Source organism: Sturnira hondurensis, unplaced genomic scaffold (assembly GCF_014824575.4).
Source record: "Sturnira hondurensis isolate 20B ecotype Veracruz unplaced genomic scaffold, ASM1482457v3 Scaffold0013931, whole genome shotgun sequence".
Classification (NCBI taxonomy): Eukaryota; Metazoa; Chordata; class Mammalia; order Chiroptera; family Phyllostomidae; genus Sturnira; species Sturnira hondurensis.
This window is the reverse complement of record NW_028086562.1, coordinates 4,219,819-4,236,535: the sequence shown is the minus strand read 5'-3', so window position 1 is coordinate 4,236,535 and position 16,717 is coordinate 4,219,819. Positions and strand designations below refer to the sequence as shown.

General features: G+C 64.3%; 3 protein-coding genes across 7 annotated transcripts in view; 1 reads left to right on the top strand and 2 right to left on the bottom strand.

Moving 5' to 3' along the window:
* The first annotated feature begins 7,160 nt into the window (after positions 1-7,160).
* Positions 7,161-8,781, top strand: CALML6 (calmodulin like 6). Its single transcript, XM_037062012.1, has 5 exons — positions 7,161-7,280; positions 7,996-8,170; positions 8,259-8,403; positions 8,481-8,581; positions 8,653-8,781. The coding sequence occupies exons 1-5, from the start codon at positions 7,278-7,280 to the stop codon at positions 8,697-8,699; spliced, it is 471 nt and encodes a 156-aa protein (XP_036917907.1). The 5' UTR covers positions 7,161-7,277; the 3' UTR covers positions 8,700-8,781.
* Positions 8,782-9,082: 301 nt separating this feature from the next.
* On the bottom strand, positions 9,083-10,886 carry TMEM52 (transmembrane protein 52). 4 transcript variants are annotated; one of them, XM_037062167.1, is made up of 5 exons: positions 10,809-10,886; positions 10,680-10,723; positions 10,521-10,580; positions 9,745-9,923; positions 9,083-9,659 (listed from the first exon to the last, which is right to left on the bottom strand). In XM_037062167.1, exons 1-5 carry the CDS (start codon positions 10,875-10,877, stop codon positions 9,463-9,465), a joined length of 549 nt encoding a protein of 182 aa, XP_036918062.1. In that variant the 5' UTR covers positions 10,878-10,886; the 3' UTR covers positions 9,083-9,462. The 4 variants fall into 4 exon arrangements, with proteins under 4 accessions (XP_036918062.1, XP_036918063.1, XP_036918064.1 ...); XM_037062168.1 differs by having other exon boundaries at positions 9,083-9,644; XM_037062169.1 differs by having other exon boundaries at positions 10,521-10,562.
* A 1,998-nt stretch (positions 10,887-12,884) lies between these two features.
* CFAP74 (cilia and flagella associated protein 74) overlaps positions 12,885-16,717 on the bottom strand; it is a 48,327-nt gene continuing 44,494 nt past the window's right edge. The window contains exons 29-39 of one of the 2 annotated variants that reach the window (XM_037062165.1): positions 16,367-16,498; positions 16,089-16,198; positions 15,904-15,959; positions 15,694-15,813; positions 15,460-15,615; positions 14,637-14,766; positions 14,398-14,552; positions 14,062-14,194; positions 13,827-13,960; positions 13,509-13,643; positions 12,885-13,308 (exon numbers count right to left, since the gene is read on the bottom strand). In XM_037062165.1, coding sequence (XP_036918060.1) covers positions 13,207-13,308; positions 13,509-13,643; positions 13,827-13,960; positions 14,062-14,194; positions 14,398-14,552; positions 14,637-14,766; positions 15,460-15,615; positions 15,694-15,813; positions 15,904-15,959; positions 16,089-16,198; positions 16,367-16,498 — 1,363 coding nt within the window. In that variant the 3' untranslated portion in view covers positions 12,885-13,206. The remainder of the gene's footprint in view (positions 13,309-13,508; positions 13,644-13,826; positions 13,961-14,061; positions 14,195-14,397; positions 14,553-14,636; positions 14,767-15,459; positions 15,616-15,693; positions 15,814-15,903; positions 15,960-16,088; positions 16,199-16,366; positions 16,499-16,717) is intronic. The other variant, XM_037062166.1, reaches the window with a different exon arrangement.

Genomic DNA, 16,717 nt, shown 5'->3' with positions numbered 1-16,717 from the left:
CCGAGACTCACTGGTTCCCTCCGCAGGGTTCCATCTCCTCAGCACCTTCTGTTTTGCACTGTGGTGAAATTTACTACGGAAACTTTGGAAGTTCAGTGGCAGCGACGTGCTCACACCCCCACACTCCTGTGCGGCCTCCACATCCGTCTGGCCCCACAGCATTGCCATCCCCTCTGGAGACAGCCCCACACCCGTGGGCAGTGGCTCCCATTCCCACCCCAGGCCTCCAGCTGGCTGGCCTGCATTCTGTCCCCATGTGCCGCCGCTGGCTGTGGGTGCCTCCTGTGACCCCGTGTGCCCGATGTTCTCCAGGCCCGTTTACATTGTGTCGAAACAGTGACAGTCCACTCTGTAGGCAGGCCACACTGTGTTTGCTAGCCACACTCGCTGATGGACATTCGGGCTGTTCCCGCCTTTTGGCCAGTGAGATTGGAACTGCCACGAACGTTAATGTGCAAGTTTCCAGTTGACGGCTGGGGAGCTGAAGGCACCGCCACCCCCCCCCCACCCCCCGCACGCCTCTGCAACATCCTTGCCGGTCCAGGCCCTAGGCAAGGCTCCGGGCCGGGCCAGCTCCCTGCTGTCTGCCTTTCTGAAGTCCTGTTCTCGCGAGTGTGGGGCCGCATCTCCCTGACGCCCAGCCATGCTGAGCACCTGTCTGCAGGCATGCTGGCCGTGTGTGTGTGTGTGTGTGTGTGTGTGTGTGTGTGTGTGTGGAGGGGGGTTTGTTCGGGCCCTTCGCCTGCATTCCAGCCTGTGTTACTGTGGAGGTGTGAGGTTTCTTGGTGTAGCCCGGACACTAGGCCTATGTCAGATGCACGAGTCGCAAATATTTGGTAGGCTCTCTGGGGAGCGTGCCCCCCCTTTCCCGGACCGTGAACAAGAACTTGACTCCCTACACTTTCTTCTCTTCATGAATTCCTTCGCAGCCCTTGTCGCCGACCACCCTAACCGTGTGGAGGAACACGCTTTCCCCTGTCCCCAAGGTGCTTCTGGCCAGTCTGACATCGAATAGACATGAGGCAGATTAGCAACAGGAAACAGCTGTGTACGGGAACCCCATAAACAGGGGAGTCCGAGACCCACAGGCACGAGAGGTCCACAGCCAGAAAGGGCATGTGGGCAGCGGAGGTCCTGAGCTAGGGAGGGGGCGACACCCGGGGATGGGGGAGGGAGCTGCAAAGGCCTTTGCAAGATGATCACAGGAGCAGAGATTTAGTGGATGCTAAAAAAAAAACGTATTCTGCCCTGTAGACACACGGGTCCAAAGAAGTTATCTCTGGTAATCCCTCCTGGGTGAGGCCTCTGACTCCTGTTCTGTCAGGTGGTTCAGGGAGGGGCACAAGTCTCTCTCCAGCCTTTAACTCAATCTGCATGTATGTGGACCACACATGAAACCCTCAGGGGGGGCCTGCAGGGGGGCCTGCCAGACTCAGACGCTGACAGCAGGGACATGAAAATTCCTGAGGAGTCCTCTCCGCTCTCTCCTGCCCCCTTACTCAGCAGCCCTGCATTTCACGCGACCCCGCCTCACTCCTCCTCTGATTCGGACTCTTGACACGAGCTGCAAAGATGCTTTTCTCGGCAGCGTGTTCTCAATCCCTTGAGATTTTGCCTCCCAGCAATTGTTGTCAGCTTGGTTCAAATAAACTCATAAAAATTCCCTACAGGTCTGGACATTTTTCACATCCACACCACCGAGGCTTATCTCAGGCCACCAGAGATCAGCCGCCAGGTTCCAGAGCCAGAGTGAATGGGCTGAATGGGCTGAATGGGCAGAGGGATGGGGGCTTGAGTGCTGGGCCTAGGGGCACCTTAGCAGGAAGGGGGCCCTCCACCTCCACCCTAGTCCTCTGTCCCAGAGGACCCCCCAGGGCTCTCACTCAGCCCCACCCTCTCCCACTACGGGGCGGTGCCTTGCCTGGTCTGGGTCCTTGGGGCAGAGCCAGCCCTCCTCCCCTGGGCGGACCCTGGAGCAGGCTCTGGGCTTGGGAAAGGCAGCCCAGCCCCAGGCCAGGGGCACGGGATGTGCAGGGTGTCGGGTGTCACTCCTGGAGGGGAAGGGCCGGCCCCTTCTGTGCTTTCTCAGTTCTCTTCTTTCTGCCCCTTGCCCCATGGGTGACCTTGGCCTGACAGGACCTAAGGGCAGCCCAGCACCTTCACTGCCTGCTGAATAAAGGGGGGTTGGGTGCACGTGACTGTGGACATGTCTGTGTCCTGTGTGGGCTGGGCCAGGGGGTCAATGGGAAGGGAAGTGGTCACTGGGTCCCTGTGCTCTCCTGCCCTGCCCCTGCTCTCAGCCACCAGGCTCTGCTCTGAGTCAGGCGGGGGCACTGCTGAGGGGGCGGGGGACAGCAACTGCCCTTCGCAGGGCCCCCAGAGCCCCTGTGCTCCTGTAGTGTCCCCAGGCCCAGGCCCAGGGGTTCCAGTTCCGCAGGCCCTCCTCAGGGACCTGGATCTGGAAACTGTAGCTTGCCTCCTCCCCAGTGGGCCCCAGCACCTGGGGGCTGTTTGTCAGGAATGGGTCCTGAGGCCCAGCCCTGGCCACCTGGGAGGTGATGCAACAGGGGCTGGGGAGGGGCCTGGAGAGGGTGGAGTCAGAAGGTGGTGATTTCAGAGGCCCTGAGGGCAGGAGGCCCAGGTGCAGTGGGGAAGTCGGTGGTGGGCAGGGACCCCAGGCAGCAGGGGTACTGGGTAGCACCCAGAGCACTCTGGCCCCTCCTGGAGAGCAGGGCCTGCAGGCCCCGTGGGTGGGAAAGCAGCAGCAGTTGGGGCCCACAGGGGTGCAGCCTGGAGCCACGGGCCCTGGAGCCCTCACTGTGACGTCACTGGGGGACTATGCCTGCTGTCTCCTTGGGCACCTGCCCAGAGCTCGTCCCCAGGCCTGCCCCCAGGTCCCCTGAGGGTGGCTCAGCTCACCAGACCAGACTTCCAAGGGCCTGTCTGTCCTGTCCCACTGCCTCTCCAAAACCCCTGGTGGCTGAGGTTGCGGGGGGTGTGTGTCAGATCTTGGGTGGGCACTGAGGAGCGGAGGCCTCTAAGCAAGACCATGGGGAACAGAGGAAGCTCACCAGGGGGTTGAGGGGCTGGAAGTCAACCCTGTCAGGGAAGGACCTGGGGCACTACTGAGGCCAGGGCCATGTGCCCGCCCTGCTGCCTGGTTCTGCTCCCATGGGCCCATGGGGGCCAAGCCAGGGCCAAGCTCTGCACAGAGGAGGACAGGCTATCCCCCCAGCAAGGTGCTTTACCTCCTCCAGCCTCAGTTCCCCCTTTGTACAGGACAGACCTGCAGGCTCCTGCCCCTCCCTGGCTGCTGAGCTCCCAGGAGTGCTGGCTGCAGAGAGGGCTGAGGCTCTTTTAGCTTTTGGCCCTGACTGGCATGGCTCAGTTGCTAGAGCATCAAACTGCAAAGCAAAAGGTCGCACGTTTGATTTTGGGCAGGGCACCTGCATGCGTTGCAGGCTGGTCCCTGGTCAGGGTGCATGCCAGAGGCAGCCTATTGATGTCCCTCTCTTTCTCCCTCCCTTCCCCTCTCTCTAAAAATAAATTAAAATAAGTAAATGAAATCTTAAAACTTCTTTTCGCTTTTGGACAAAATGACCTTGCTGTAATCACATTCAAACACGACCAAGAATGACCAGGAAGAGCCACCAAAACATGAACACCTCTGAGCTCCAGCAGAGGAGCAAGAGAGAGGGCCCAGGACTGCTGGAGGTCAGCTGTGAGTCCTGGGGCCTGCGCAGGGCAGGAGGGCCTCCCGGGGACTCACAGCCCGCCAGGACCCTGAGCAGGTCGCAGTTCGGGGAGCCTCAGGATCCCCAGGCCAGGGCCCCTGCGGTTGGGCCACCCCGGGGCACCCTGCTGTGCACCGGGTCTGCCGGAGGACTTGTCTGAAGGCGCGGTGGTCGGGTCGAGCGAAGACTCCACAACTGCGTAGCCCACGCCCTGACCCACTATCTGCCCCGCGGCGGACCCGACAGGGAGGACTGTGGTCTGTCTCACAGGACAAGGAAAGGGATGTTTACACCTACTTCTGTTCTAGTAGTGATGGTGGAAACCCCAGGTCAGGCTCGGAGGGCAGGGTTTTGAAATCAAGGGCTGAACGCGGCCCAGGCAGGTTTACTGGACCAAGCCCCTACCCCACTCGACCTCCCTAGGGCCGACCCCCACCGCCGCCGTCCCGGAACTGCTGCCGGCCCGGTACCCCGCCCAGCCCCTCTCGGCCACCCACGCCCTGCTCTGCCCCGCTCCGCTCCCGCCCGGCTCAGCGCGGCCCACGAGCGCCGCCTGGTGCAGACCCGCGGACTGCCGCACGGCGCACCGCTTCCGGGCTGGGGTTGAGTGACGGGGCGGGACTAACATACGGAAGGGGGCGGGACCTAGAGGGGCGGAGTCGAGCGGACCGAGGGCGAGGGCCGGTGACGGGGTGGGGCTGGGTGATGGGACGGACCACAGGCCAGGCAAAACGGAGGGCTGAATGACAGAAAGGGAGCGGGGCCTAGCGATGGGCCAGGGGCGGGGTGAGAGATGGCGAGAAGACGGAGCCCCGTGTTGGGGCAGGACCGAGTGATGGGCCTAGGACGGGGCCAAGCGAGGGGTCTGAGTGACCGGGGCGGGGCCCAGCGAGGGTCCGGAGCGAGGCTGAGCGACCCAGAGAGGGCGGGACCGGTTGTTGGGGCGGGACCTAGCTTTGGGCCGGGGGCCCGGGCCGAGCGACTGGGTGGGGCCGCGTGCGGGGCAAAAGGTGGGAACCCACGATCCGAAGGGGGCAGGATGTATCTTCGGGCTTCTCCAGAAGCCTTTGAATCTGTGGACTGAGCAAACAAGAGGGTGGACGGCACCGGGTGAGCTGGAAGGCCCACATGGAACGCAAAAGCACAGCAAGGTCTGTCTGCCTGGCTGGGACATCTGTCCCGCTCTGCCCTCTGACATCTGCGCTCCTGGCTCTCAGACTGAAGTCCACCACTTGCCCTGCCCCCCCCCCCCCCCCCCCCCCCCCCCCCCCCCCGCCGCCGGGCCCCCNGACGCCACGGTCACGTGAGCCAATTCTCTATAATAGTAAAATCTATATATAATTGTTTGTCTTTCTGTGGAATCCTAACACAACATACAATGGAGTTATTATTATCTGGCCTTAAAAAAGAAGGAAATTCTGTCCTGGCTAGTGTAGCTCAGTGGATTGAGCGTGGGCCTGCGAACCAGAGGATCACAGTTCGATTCCCAGTCAGGGCACGTGCTTGGGTTGTAGGCCAGTTCCTGGCAGGGGACACAGGATACATTGTGTGTCCCTGGCAGAGGCAACCATACATTGATATTTCTCTCCCTCTCTCCTCCTCTCCTTCCCTTCCCCTCTAAAGATAAAATCTAAAAAAATAGATTGGTGAGATTTAAGAAAAAAACTTTAAAAAAAGAGAAGAAGGAAATTCTGACACATGCTACATGGATGGACCTTGAGGACACCTTGAGGACATGCTGCGTGAAATAAGCCAGACTAGACACAGAAGGACACGCGCTGTGTGGCCCCACCCATGTGAGGTCCCTGGAGGACTCAGATCCACAGGGACAGAGAGTAGATGGTGGTGCAGGGGCCGGGGCGGGGGTGGGGTGAGTGTTACATGGAATTCAGTTCGCAAAGACCAGAAGTTCTGGAGGGCATGGTGATGACGGCTGCAGTGCGCTGTGCATGTGCCTGGTTTCCGCGAGCTGTGCCTGCAGAAATGGTTGGGATGGTAACTCTTACGTGATTCGTGTCTGTCCTAGGTAATAAAAAAGGACAAACAAAAAGGTTGTGGTACATAATTGAGGTTCAGTAAATGTTCCTTTCAGAGAGGAATATTTTATGCAAATTCCACCAGTGTACTCAATAGCCATATGAAAAAACAAAACCTTCACAGCATCGTCTAGACGGGCACCACAGCAAACCTCTGGCACCACAGCCTGGCCAGGGGGGCGAGAAGGGGCCCCCACACCCTTTCCCCGAGGCCCTGGGGCTTCCCTATCCCGTCCGTTCGCACCTCCAGTGCCCTTTCAACTCCTGTAGCTTGGGACTTTCAAGCGGGGGAAGTGGGAAAGTCTTCTCACCATCCGGAGAGAGGAGACCCAGAGCAGGCTTTTCCTCCGGCCGGCTGGGCCGGCCGCCTCCTGATGGCCTGGCGCCTGCTGGAGCCATCCTGTCCCAGTCAGCACAAATCCTGAAGTCTCAGCAGCTGGTGTCCCTGTGGCTTCAGATGCCTGGGAGGCTGAGCCAGCAGAGCAGGGTGGGGGGACGAAGCATGGCTCACCTGCTCAGACTTATCAGGCTGGGACAGGTGTGTGTGCACACACAGGGGCCTCTGGGGACCACACGTGGCAGGGGGGAGGTGACAGGAACTGGGTGGGGGCTGACTGTGACTCTCCCTGGGCTCAGGAACTGGAGGGGGTGGGAGGAGCAGCTGACCTGGGCGGAGGCATTGGGAGCCCCCGGGGGTGCCTGTGCCTGAGGGCTGCACACACGTGTGCAGGTATGTGCAGCTGTGGATTCTTGTCACTAAACAGCCCGCTCCCTCCCAGCTCCCAGCTCCCTCGGGAGCCAGCTCTGCTGTTCTGAGTGGAAGGGAGGTCAGGTTTCCCTGAGAATAGCCTTCTCTGTCCAGAGGAAAGCCGGCCTGGCCTCCTGGTGGCCAGTTCGGGCCCCCTGGCCCCATCTGTTCTGCCCCTGTCCCCCCAGCCCCACTCACTGGGGGTGGGAGGAGTGTTGGCACCCTTCCCTGTCTTAGGGCATCTGCCAGGTGCTGGCACCAGCTGGTGCTGGGTCCACACAGACATGAGGGTGACGCCCAACCAGGGTAGGCGTCCGACAAGAGTCCTCGAAAATAAGCAATGGCAGCCGCCATCAGGGTCCTGCCACAGGTAGGGAGCAGGGTGATGTAGCAGAGAGGGGACAGGCCCTCCGCTGCCCTCAGCCCAAGGTGTCTATCCTTGCCGTAGTCCCGGGAGGGCTGAGGCTGGGGCCTTGGCTGGGACTCAGGGTCTGAGGGGGGCTCTGGGCAAGGGGATGCCCAGGCTGAGGAGGGCCGGGAAGGAGCCCTGTGGGGAAGGGCCAGGCCTGTCCCTAAATAGGGCCAGCAGGATCTTCTGGCCATAAAAGGCTCTTGGAATCAGGACCCCGGGGACCCCAGGCAGCCAGGCCCAGCTAAAATGCAGCTGCCATCCCTGCCCCTGTGCTCTGCCCACAGCAGCTCTGGCAGCACGGCACACTGTCCCCCCAGCCAGCTCTGTCCCCTCAGCCAGCCACAGACATGGTAAGGCTTCTCGGCAGGTTCCCGGTGGGCTGCTGGGCGGTGGAGCGGGGCTGGGAGCGGTGCCTGGGGCAGAGAGGACGGGCAGGGCTCCCGGGCACAGGAATGGCTGGGCCTGAAGCTGTAAGGGTATCCCTGGGAACCCGAGAAAGAAATTCAGTGAGGACAGAGTTTGGGGCTGGGGCTAAGCAGCCCTCTCCCAAAGTTGCCATGGTGGTGGTGGTGGGCAGAAGGTGCCGGGTGCTGCACTGTCCCCCTGGGGTGTCAGGACAGGCCGTCTCCCGAGCTCTGTTCGGGCACAGGTCTGGAAGCCCTGGAGCCTTCATCCTGGCCTGGGTCAAGTTCCTCCCATCAGTCCCAGGTGTCCTTCCCCGGGCCTCACCTTGCATCCACTGCTGGGTCCCCTGCCCTGCAGCCCCTGCTGCTGCTCCCTTGAGTGTCTGGCCTGTGCCCTGGCCCCTGGGCCCCCCGCACCCCCCGTGTGGCCGCCTCAAGTGCCCTTCCTTTTCTCCTGCCTGGCAGAGCCCTGCTCCTCCCTTAGGCCCCCCCACGCATCGCCCTGGCTCTGGAGCAGGCCCCGAGCTGGGGCCTCCGTTTTAAACCACAAGCTCTGAAGGGTGTGTTGTGCCACGTGCCCTGCCCGGGGCCTCGAACCTCCCCGGGACAGAGGGCAGAGGGCCCCTGTGAAGCTGGCTGGCACCACCCCATGTCCCCGCAGACGGAGCGCTTGACGGCTGCACAGGTCAAGGAGTACAAGGGGGTCTTCGAGATGTTCGACGAGGAGGGTAACGGGGAGGTGAAGACAGCTGAGCTGGGGCGGCTCATGAGCCTCCTGGGCATCAACCCCACCAAGAGTGAGCTGACCTCCATGGCCAAGGACGCGGACCGAGACAGTGAGCCCAAGCAGGGAGCCTGGGGGGCCCGGTGTGCGAGCTGTGCCCAGCCCCTCACGTGGGATATCCTGCCCCTCGCTCCCTGCAGACAAAGGCTTCTTCAACTGTGACAGCTTCCTGGCCCTGATGGGGATTTACTGGGAGAAGGCCCAGAATCAGGAGGGCGAGCTGCGGGCGGCTTTCCGAGTCTTCGATAAGGAGGGCAAGGGCTACATCGACTGGGACACACTCAAGTAGGGCTGGGCGGGCGGGGCGGGCAAGGGCAAGGGCCCCTGGGCGCCACTCACCGTGGGGGCCGGGGGTCCCGCAGGTATGTGCTCATGAACGCAGGCGAGCCCCTCAACGAGGTTGAAGCGGAGCAGATGATGAAGGAGGCGGACAAGGATGGGGATGGGACCATCGACTACGAGGGTGAGCGGGGCGGAGCCCTGGGAGCCCACAGCCTGGCCGGGCAGGGCTGCTGACCGGCCCTCTGCTTCCAGAGTTCGTGGCCATGATGACCGGAGAGTCCTTCAAGCTGGTCCAGTAAGAGCAGCTGCTCTGGCTGTGGGCAGCCTGCCCGACAGAAGAGCCACTGCCCGCTGCTGCCCGATCCACCACACCCTGCGCCACCCCACCCTGCCCCACCTGCCCCGGCAACGCGGCTAATAAACATGCCCACCAGACTCCTGAGCGCCTCACTGTTTCCAGCCTCGCAAAGATATGCGTCGGCAGAAGGGAGGGGGCTTTCCAGAGTCACCCACAGCACACAGCCAGTGGCTGCTGCTGTGACACTTGACCCCACCTACAGCAGCAGCCCAGAGGTGAGGCCAGGCACAGGCCAAGCCCAAGCGCTCACGCTGTCTGCCCGCACTCTGGGCGGCTGCCTGAGAACCCCCACCCCCGCCCCAGGGACCTTCCGTACAGGCGGAGACCAGTTAGATACAAATTTTATTCTCTCCAAAAATCTGTGGAGGCTTAGACCTTGGGGATGTCCTTCAGGCAGCGGGCCTGCTGGGGCAGGCCGGGGGCTAGACGTGGCAACCTGTGTGTGTGTGTGTGTCTGCTGGGCGTCTCGTGGCAACAGGGCCAGGGCTGCAGCAACGTGCTGGATGTCCGGCCTTCCCCAGGGAAGGCGCTGAGAGTGGGCTGGGGTCTCCTGTGAGCATGAGGTGGCTGGTGGCACTGGGAGCTCAGGAGACCTTCCCCATCCCCTGGGAGGGGTGCCAGGGCCACAGCTGGTGGTGCTGGGCTTTGAGGCTCAGCACCTAGGCCTTGGGGAGCTTTCCAGGCCTGAGGTCCCAGAAAGGGGGCTAGGCCACTGAGGGGGGAGCCTCTCCTTGCCCGGGTTTGGCCATCTTGACAGCTTCATCGTAGGAGGGAGGCAGTTCAAGGGCATAGAGGCTGTAGGCAGGAGGGCTCATGGAGTCGAGGTCCAGCTCCCCGAAGGGCAGGGGCAGCCGCATGCCCAGTGGGTACTGCACGGAGCTGTAGGCTGCCGGGAAACAGACTGTGTTTGCGAGGATGGGCCTGGCCCTCCAGCCCCCAGCCCCCCGAAGGCAGTGGGCTGCCTGGCCATGTGTGCAGGCACTCACAGGTCACAGTGCTGTGCACAGGGCTGTCGCTGTCCACAGGGATGAACGTCAGGTCACAGGGCTGAGGCCTTGACGGCAGGTGCGGCTGGGCATGGGCCCGCTTCCGGAGGCAGCAGAACCGGACACAGCTGGCCGTGACCCCACACAGCAGCAGCAGCAAAACAGCGAGCAGGATGAGCCTGGGCAAGGTGGAGAAAGACCCCATGGCTGGATGGCCTCCAGCCACTAGGGGCCCGCTCCCCAGTGGCCTGGTCATGCAGGGCAGGAGAACAGGCAGGAAACAAGGAAACCAGAGGGTGTCTCTTTAGGCAAACACCTCCTTCCTGGCTGGAGTCGGGGCTGAGGAGCTGGCCAGCGCTGGCCTCCTGGTACTGGCCCTGGCTGTCTCTCCAGGGTTGGCCATGAGTGGCCTTGGGCTCGCTCCCAGGACACACTGTCCTGGGCCGGCTGCAGAATCCTGTGCCCAGACCAGGGACCATGTCCACAGAGACTCCCTCAGGAGTGAGGAAGGAGGGAGTGGGAGGTGGGCAGGCGAGCTCTGGAGGGAAGTGTGCCCAGGGGCTCGGGCAGGACCCACGGGAAGGCCGCCTCCAGTGCAGGAGGCAGGAAGCTGGGCTCAGCCTTCCAGGCTGCTGAGGGCCCCGTGCCTTACCGCCAGCACGGAGAGGGACAGCGCTGGCTACGGCTCGTCCGCGGAGCCAGGCGGGGTGGGGATCCGGTGGGCTTGGCCCCGGAGGAACCGCCGGACAGGGCTCCGCGCCGCGGCCTCCACTTACCCCACGTGCCACAGGCTGCTCCAGCGGGCCTGGGGAGGGCACCTGCGGGGACAGCAGCACCTGAAGCGGGCGGGCTCTGTCCGCCAGCCGCCCCGCCCCGCCGCTCCAAAGGGCGGGGCCAGGCTCCTGCTCCATCCCCGCCACCCGCCTCCCACTCACTGGTCCGAGGGGTCGCAGCTGCGGTCCGACAAGCCCAGAGTCACCTGTGGGGATAGGGATGAACTGGGGCGGGGCGCTCCCGGCGAAGACCCGCCCGGCGGAACCCAAGTCGAGCCCGCGGCGACCTACCTGCGGCAGCGGCAGGAGCGGCAGCAGCAGCGGCAGGAGCCCGCGGACGGCCGACCGCCCTGCGGACATGCTGGGCGCGGACGCGGAGAGCAAGCCAGGCCGCCCCGCGGCTTTATGGCCCCGCCCAGCAAAGGCCCCGCCCAGGTCGAGTGACCCCGCCCCCACCTTGGCATCCAGTGAGAGCCGCGTCCTTTCCAGGCCCCGCCCCCACGGTAGGCTCCGCCCCTCGGAGGCCTGGTCTGGGGACCTAGCCCCCAGCTCCGTACTCTGAGGGACCGCCCACGCGGGGCCGGCCGCCTAGAAGTCCCGCTTGGCCGCCGGTTCCCTCCTCGTCTCTAATCCTACGGCCTAGGGGCTTGGGGGCCGGTCTCACCCTCGGCCGAGGCGCAAAGCCCTCAGCGGACTTACGGTCCGTCTGGGAAGCTGTGGCTGGGGCGGGTGTCTGCCAGGACCCATGTGGCCAGACTGGGCATTCGCCGCGGTGCTCCGCGTAAAGGGCTGCGGCAGGCGAGCACCCGGGGAGCCCCAGCCCTGTTCAACGACAGGAGGTGCGCAGGTGCGCGCAGGCCGGCCGGGGCTGGCTTGCAGGATGGGAGCTCGGCTCTGGCCCTCTTGGCATCCTGGCCTGCAGACCACTTTCTGGGAGCGTTTATGCCTTGAAAGCCGTGCTCAACCTGAGAACCGTGGCCTCTGTGGCTTCTGGGCCAGGAGTGCCCACCCCTCCACCCACCCTATGGGGATCAGCCTGAGGGAGGTGGTCAGCACGGTAAGCACCTTGTCCAGGGAGGGTGGGGAGCAGCTCCCTGCCCTGGCTTTTGTCGCACCCAGCACACACTCTGCACGCATCTCTGCCTGTGGAAGGCAAGTGACCATCCTCTGGAGAGCAGGGCCGCCTCTCTCCCGGGCTCCCTGCTGCCTGACCCGCCAGGCACCTGCCGCGCAGTCTCTGATCCCTGCCGGAACTCTGCCCCAGAGCTGTCCCTCACCTCCAGGCTTCGAGGCCGCCCCCAGGGCCCCCCAGCTGGGCTCTCCTTCCTCCTCCTGCCCTCCACTGCCTTCCAGGCCCAGTGCAGCAGGGGGAGGGAGGAGGATGCGCAGCGAGCTCAGTACCAGGGCGCAGAGTGGGAGAGCCAGGCCAGGGGTTGGAAGACAGCGGCCTGCCCCTCCTGCTGGTCGCCCACCTGAAGAGGGGGGAGGAAAGACCTGCAGGAGGACCTGCTCCTGGGGCCGGGAGGCCCACCAGACCCCAGCTTCTCTGCTTGCCGCCACTGGGTGGAGAGACGGCTTGGACTCTGGCCCACCACAGTGAGGGGTAGGAAGGAACCTGGGTCTGCCCACCCAGTCCTGCCAAAGGTGTCCTTAGGGTCACTGTCACCGGCTCAAGGTCAGGCTTCCAGGCCCAAAGGGCAAGGAGAAGTGGGGGACAGCAGGTAGCTGCAGGCTGGTGTTCGGAGTCTGTGCCCAGCCAAGACTGAAGTGCTGTCTTGGTGGGTGCTGGGGTGGGCGGGCTCTGTGTCCACCCAGCAAGCTCTCAGAAGGCAGGGCTGGGGTTCAGGCAACATCATGAGCTCCCAGGAGCATCCTATGGGCCTGGGGTGGGGGAGGCTCCAATCTCAAAGGGCCAGTTGTGCCTGAAGGCCGAGTCTGGGCCCAGTTCAGGAAAGAGGAACCGGACGCATGTTCTGGCCTCAGCCTGGGCCCTGGTCGGTGTGTCCCAGCATTTGCTCACCCCTTGCTGAGGGTCGTTCGGGATTCCGGGACTTGGGAGGAGCAGGGAAGGCTGAGGGCCCCTGGGGTTGGAATTGCCTCCCCCCCCCCCCATGGCCTCTCCGGCCCTGCCCGTTGTCCCCCTGCCCCAACATACACGATGCAGGCACCGGCCTGCGGGAGGCCCCTCAGAGGCTCCCAGGCAGATCTCATTGTGTTATGGACGAATTTTTCTGGGGCGGGGAGGGAATGGCCCCCAGAGCTGCACTCGCACCTCTTATTCTGCCCACACCCATGAATGACTCGTGGTCGCCCACACTACACACACCAGCACACAGAGCACCCAGGGTGTTTACTAACAGCTGTTTATTGACAGCTGTTTATTGACAGCTCTTGCCCACACCAGGCAGGTGCTGGTGAAGCTGGGGGCTCTGAGGGGCTCAGGCAGGAGCAGATGCAGGGTGAGGAGCTCTTGGCCCCTGGGCTCGTCAGGTCCAGGGCTGCAGGAGGCCACCGTGCGGGGGGCCAGGTGCCTCAGCCGTGTGGTCACTCAGAGGGCTACCAAATGGAACCAGCCCAGCAGTGCACACCCAGGTCCCGGCCCATAGTGCCTTGGCCTGGCCCCCGTACCTGGGAGTGCTTCTGGGGGGCCAGAGGATCTCAGGGGCTCTGTGGAGAGGCTCCCGTGACTTTAGGGGCCAGTCAGCACCTGAGCTACGAAGAAGACCTTGTAGGTCTCCTTCACGTCCCCCCTGAGCTGCAGCAGGGCAGACACCTGGAGCGGATGGTCCGGCTGCAATGGGAGGCGAGAGGGAGGGGGAAACGCTGAGCCAGCAAACAGCTCACCAGGCTGGTCTGTGTCTGGCTGCTGCACTGCCCACCTCGCCCACCAGGGCCCGCCCCACTGGCCCTCCCTGGGCAGTGCAGAGGGGCGCCCCACCAGGCTTTGCTTTGGCTTCTGCAGGGCCCCCCCGCAAGGTCTGAAGCACCTACGTCGAAGTCCGCGGGTGGCACCCAGGAGATGCTGATGGTCTTGGTCTGGCCGCGCTCCACGACGCCCCTGGGGGGCTCAATGGTGAAGCCCCTGTGCTGCAGGGACGCCACGCTGTCCAGGCTGAACTCCACGGTCTGTGGGCGTGGGAGCCACTGGTGACCCAAGCCAGGTTCAGCCCCCAGAGGCACTGGGTGACAGCCCCACCCGCCCTCTGGGCCCTCACCTGGGAGTGGCTAGGCAATGTGGGCTGGGACTGCCCAGGCAGGGGTTGGGGGGGGGGCACGGTGCTGGGTGGGCTGGGGCAATGCTTCAATCACCTTCTTTGGGGACAGCTGGGTGGTCCGGATGCAGCCCACCAGCAGCTCTCGTGTGGCAGGTGGGGCTGGCGTGTCCGTGTCCAGCTGGATGTAATCCAGGGTCACCAAGATGGGCTTCAGCTCCTCAGCTTCTGCTGATGGAGGGTCTGGCTGGGGACTGCTGGGGGTGCTGGGGACAGAGTGGGGCTGGTCCTCAGGACGGTTGCATTCAGCATGCACCCCTCAGAAGGCTCACCCTCTCTGTGCTCTGGGTCACTGGCGGGGATTCCGGTCAAGGACTCCACAGGCACGTCCAGCGGGTCTCCGCCCTCCAGGAACATCATGTGCTCACGGGCCGCACCCTTCAGGAGGATCTGCTGGGAGACTTTCTGGGACCCAGGCACAGCGGCCTCGTTATGTGACCTGTGCTGGGCTCCAGGAGGGGCACCCAGCCACCCATCTCTCCCTGAGCATGCGCTCCGAGCCCCAGGCATGGGCCCGGGGCCTCCCAAGAGGGGCGGGGCTAGGTAGCCCCGCCCACACGCCTGGGAGGAGGTGGGGAGGCTGGGCTCCTGAGCTCTCCCAGACGCACCTTCTCGAAGAGGATGACCTGCAGCAGGTCAGAGAAGTACAGGCTCTCGTGGTCTGGGCTGAAAGTCACCGTGAAGTCCTGCGCCCCACCAGGGTCCAAGACGCCCTCCACCGGAGCCACGCTGAACACGCTCTGGCCGTTGTGGTTCTGTGTGCCTGCAGGCGGGGGCAAGCCGGTCCGGGACCCCTCCCACCAGACCCCTGCACCCTCCCCGCAGTGTCCCCCGCCCCCCAGCTCACCCACGACATCTGTCCTCTGGGCTGAAGAGGTGAGAAACTGTGGCAGCTGCTGCCGGTCCTCGCGCCTGGTGCTGGAGAGGCTGTGCAGCTGCATGGAGAACTTGATGGGCAGCGAGGAGCTGTTCTGCAGCTGTGGACACGGTCCTCGGTGGGCTGCCCACCACGGCCAGGGCTGCGGCTGGGGCTGGCGGTCCCTGATGCCCCCTTCCGGCCCCCTGTGTCTGGCCTGAGTGTCCCTGCTTCACAGTGGGCAGCTCACAGTGGCCTCCATCTGTCTCCCCAGGTTTTCCCCCCCGCAGGCCCCCCCTGCCCCCTGAGAGCAGCTTCCCAGTAAACACTTCCCAGGATCCGCCCTTTGGCCTCTGCTGCAGGACCTGACCTCAGCCAGGCAAGCTGGCTGGTGTCCTGCAGCAGACTGGGCCCCCAAGGCCACTGTGCCCTAGGATGAAGGAGGGCAGTGTCAGCTGACATGGGTGCCTACAGAAGGCCCTGCTCCCCACCGAGCAGCGGCTGTCTGAGCTCCCCAGTCCAGAGGGGGCTGCCCTGCAGAGACCCTGAGGCCAGGGCAGCGGAGGGGGGCAGGGGTGGTAGAGGTGGCGGCTGGGGGGTGAGCCTTGCCCCTGCACTGGCTCCGATCGATCCAGGCAGCGTAGACCCCAGGGCGGAGCCGCCCCCCCCCCCCCCCCCCCCCCCCCCCCCCCGGGCCCCGCCCGCCCCCGGGCCCCCCGCCCGCGCGCCCCGGGGCGGGGGGGGGGGGGGCCCCCCCCCCCCCCCCCCGCTCCCGAAGGCCAGGACAGACGCCAGGCCCCGCAGTGCGCTTCACCTGGAAGGTGGAGGAGACGGACTCCCTGGCAATCACGTAGCCCATGTGCAGGACATCCCCTTCGATGGAGCACGTGATCATGGAGGCCACGCCGGTGCCCGAGAGCGTCAGGGTCAGCGTGCCTCTCTTGGTGATGACGTCCAGTGTCTCTTGGGCCTACAGACGTCACGTGTTAGCGTGGGGCAGGCGGGCAGGGCAGTGGAGAGACGGGCACAGGGAGGGCCTGGGCCTCACCAGCATGCTCTCGCGGGGAGAGAAGGACAGCACCAGGACATGCGTCTGCCCCGCAGGCAGCTTGCTGACGGGGTTCAGCAGGACAAAGGGGCCGTTGGGGTTCAGAACAGAGAAGTCCACCTGAGGCCCCAAGTCAAGGAGAGGTAGAAGGGCTGGGCTGCCGCCCCTCACTCGGCTCCCTCATCCCTACCAGCCCCCAGTCACGGATACAGCCAGGTCCTCGGAGGTGATGTTCTGGATGGAGACCTTCTTTATGCCTCGGTGTCCTGAAACGGGTTGGGACTGGGGTCACACCCCAGGCTCAAGTGGGCGGGGTAGGGGGGTGGCTCGGTAGGCACTGGGGGTCCGGGTTCCTGTGGGTGGGGGCATGGGCGGTGGGCCTGATCAGCACTCACCCACAGCAATGTCACCGAAGCTGGAGACGGTCTTGCCTTTGTCAGAGGTCACTATGATGGACGGCGCCACTGCTGGACACCACAGCTCCAGGTACAGCGTGTTGTGGGGACTGCGTGGGCAGGGCGCACTGACTGCGCTGTGCCTGCCCCCCAGCTCTACCCCTCCTCGCCCAGGCCCCGCCTGGCCCACACCCGCAGGCCCTGGGTCCGGGTCGGTAGCAAGAGAGGGACAGTGGCTTTTTGGCTGACCACATCCCACCTGGCCCAGAGCACTGCACCTGAAGCTCAGAGGTTCCATTCCCTTCCTGTCTTGGATGTCACCGCTGGCAACGACACAGGGGACCACAAACTTGTCAAACTTCCCTGGGAATGATCTGGCCAAGATGGCCTGGGCGACCTGGTACTCGTAACTGAAGAAAGCCAGCAAGTTGCACCTGTGCCAGGGGTCCCCCATCTGCACCCCCAGCCGTCCAGGGGCCCTCTGCCCCACCCTCTGTGGGCAGGCCCACCAGGCCACCCCTGCTCTCCAGGACTTCAGGGGCCACGCGGGGTCTGTCCCAGGGCTGCCTGACCAGCTGATTCCCCCCTCCCCAGCTTCTTGTGGGAGCTGCCTTCCCACCCCAGGGCCC

Excerpts from the sequence above, each read along its gene's own strand:
- CALML6 (XM_037062012.1), top strand. Across the intron at positions 8,171-8,258 it reads CAAGGACGCGGACCGAGACA|ACAAAGGCTTCTTCAACTGT; the intron begins GTGAGCCCAAGC and ends CGCTCCCTGCAG. Across the intron at positions 8,404-8,480 it reads ATCGACTGGGACACACTCAA|GTATGTGCTCATGAACGCAG; the intron begins GTAGGGCTGGGC and ends GGGGTCCCGCAG.
- TMEM52 (XM_037062167.1), bottom strand. The coding sequence starts at position 10,877 with ATGTCCGCAGGGCGGTCGGCCGTCCGCGGGCTCCTGCCGCTGCTGCTG. Across the intron at positions 10,724-10,808 it reads CGCTCCTGCCGCTGCCGCAG|GTGACTCTGGGCTTGTCGGA; the intron begins GTAGGTCGCCGC and ends CTATCCCCACAG. Across the intron at positions 10,581-10,679 it reads AGCTGCGACCCCTCGGACCA|GTGCTGCTGTCCCCGCAGGT; the intron begins GTGAGTGGGAGG and ends CGCCCGCTTCAG.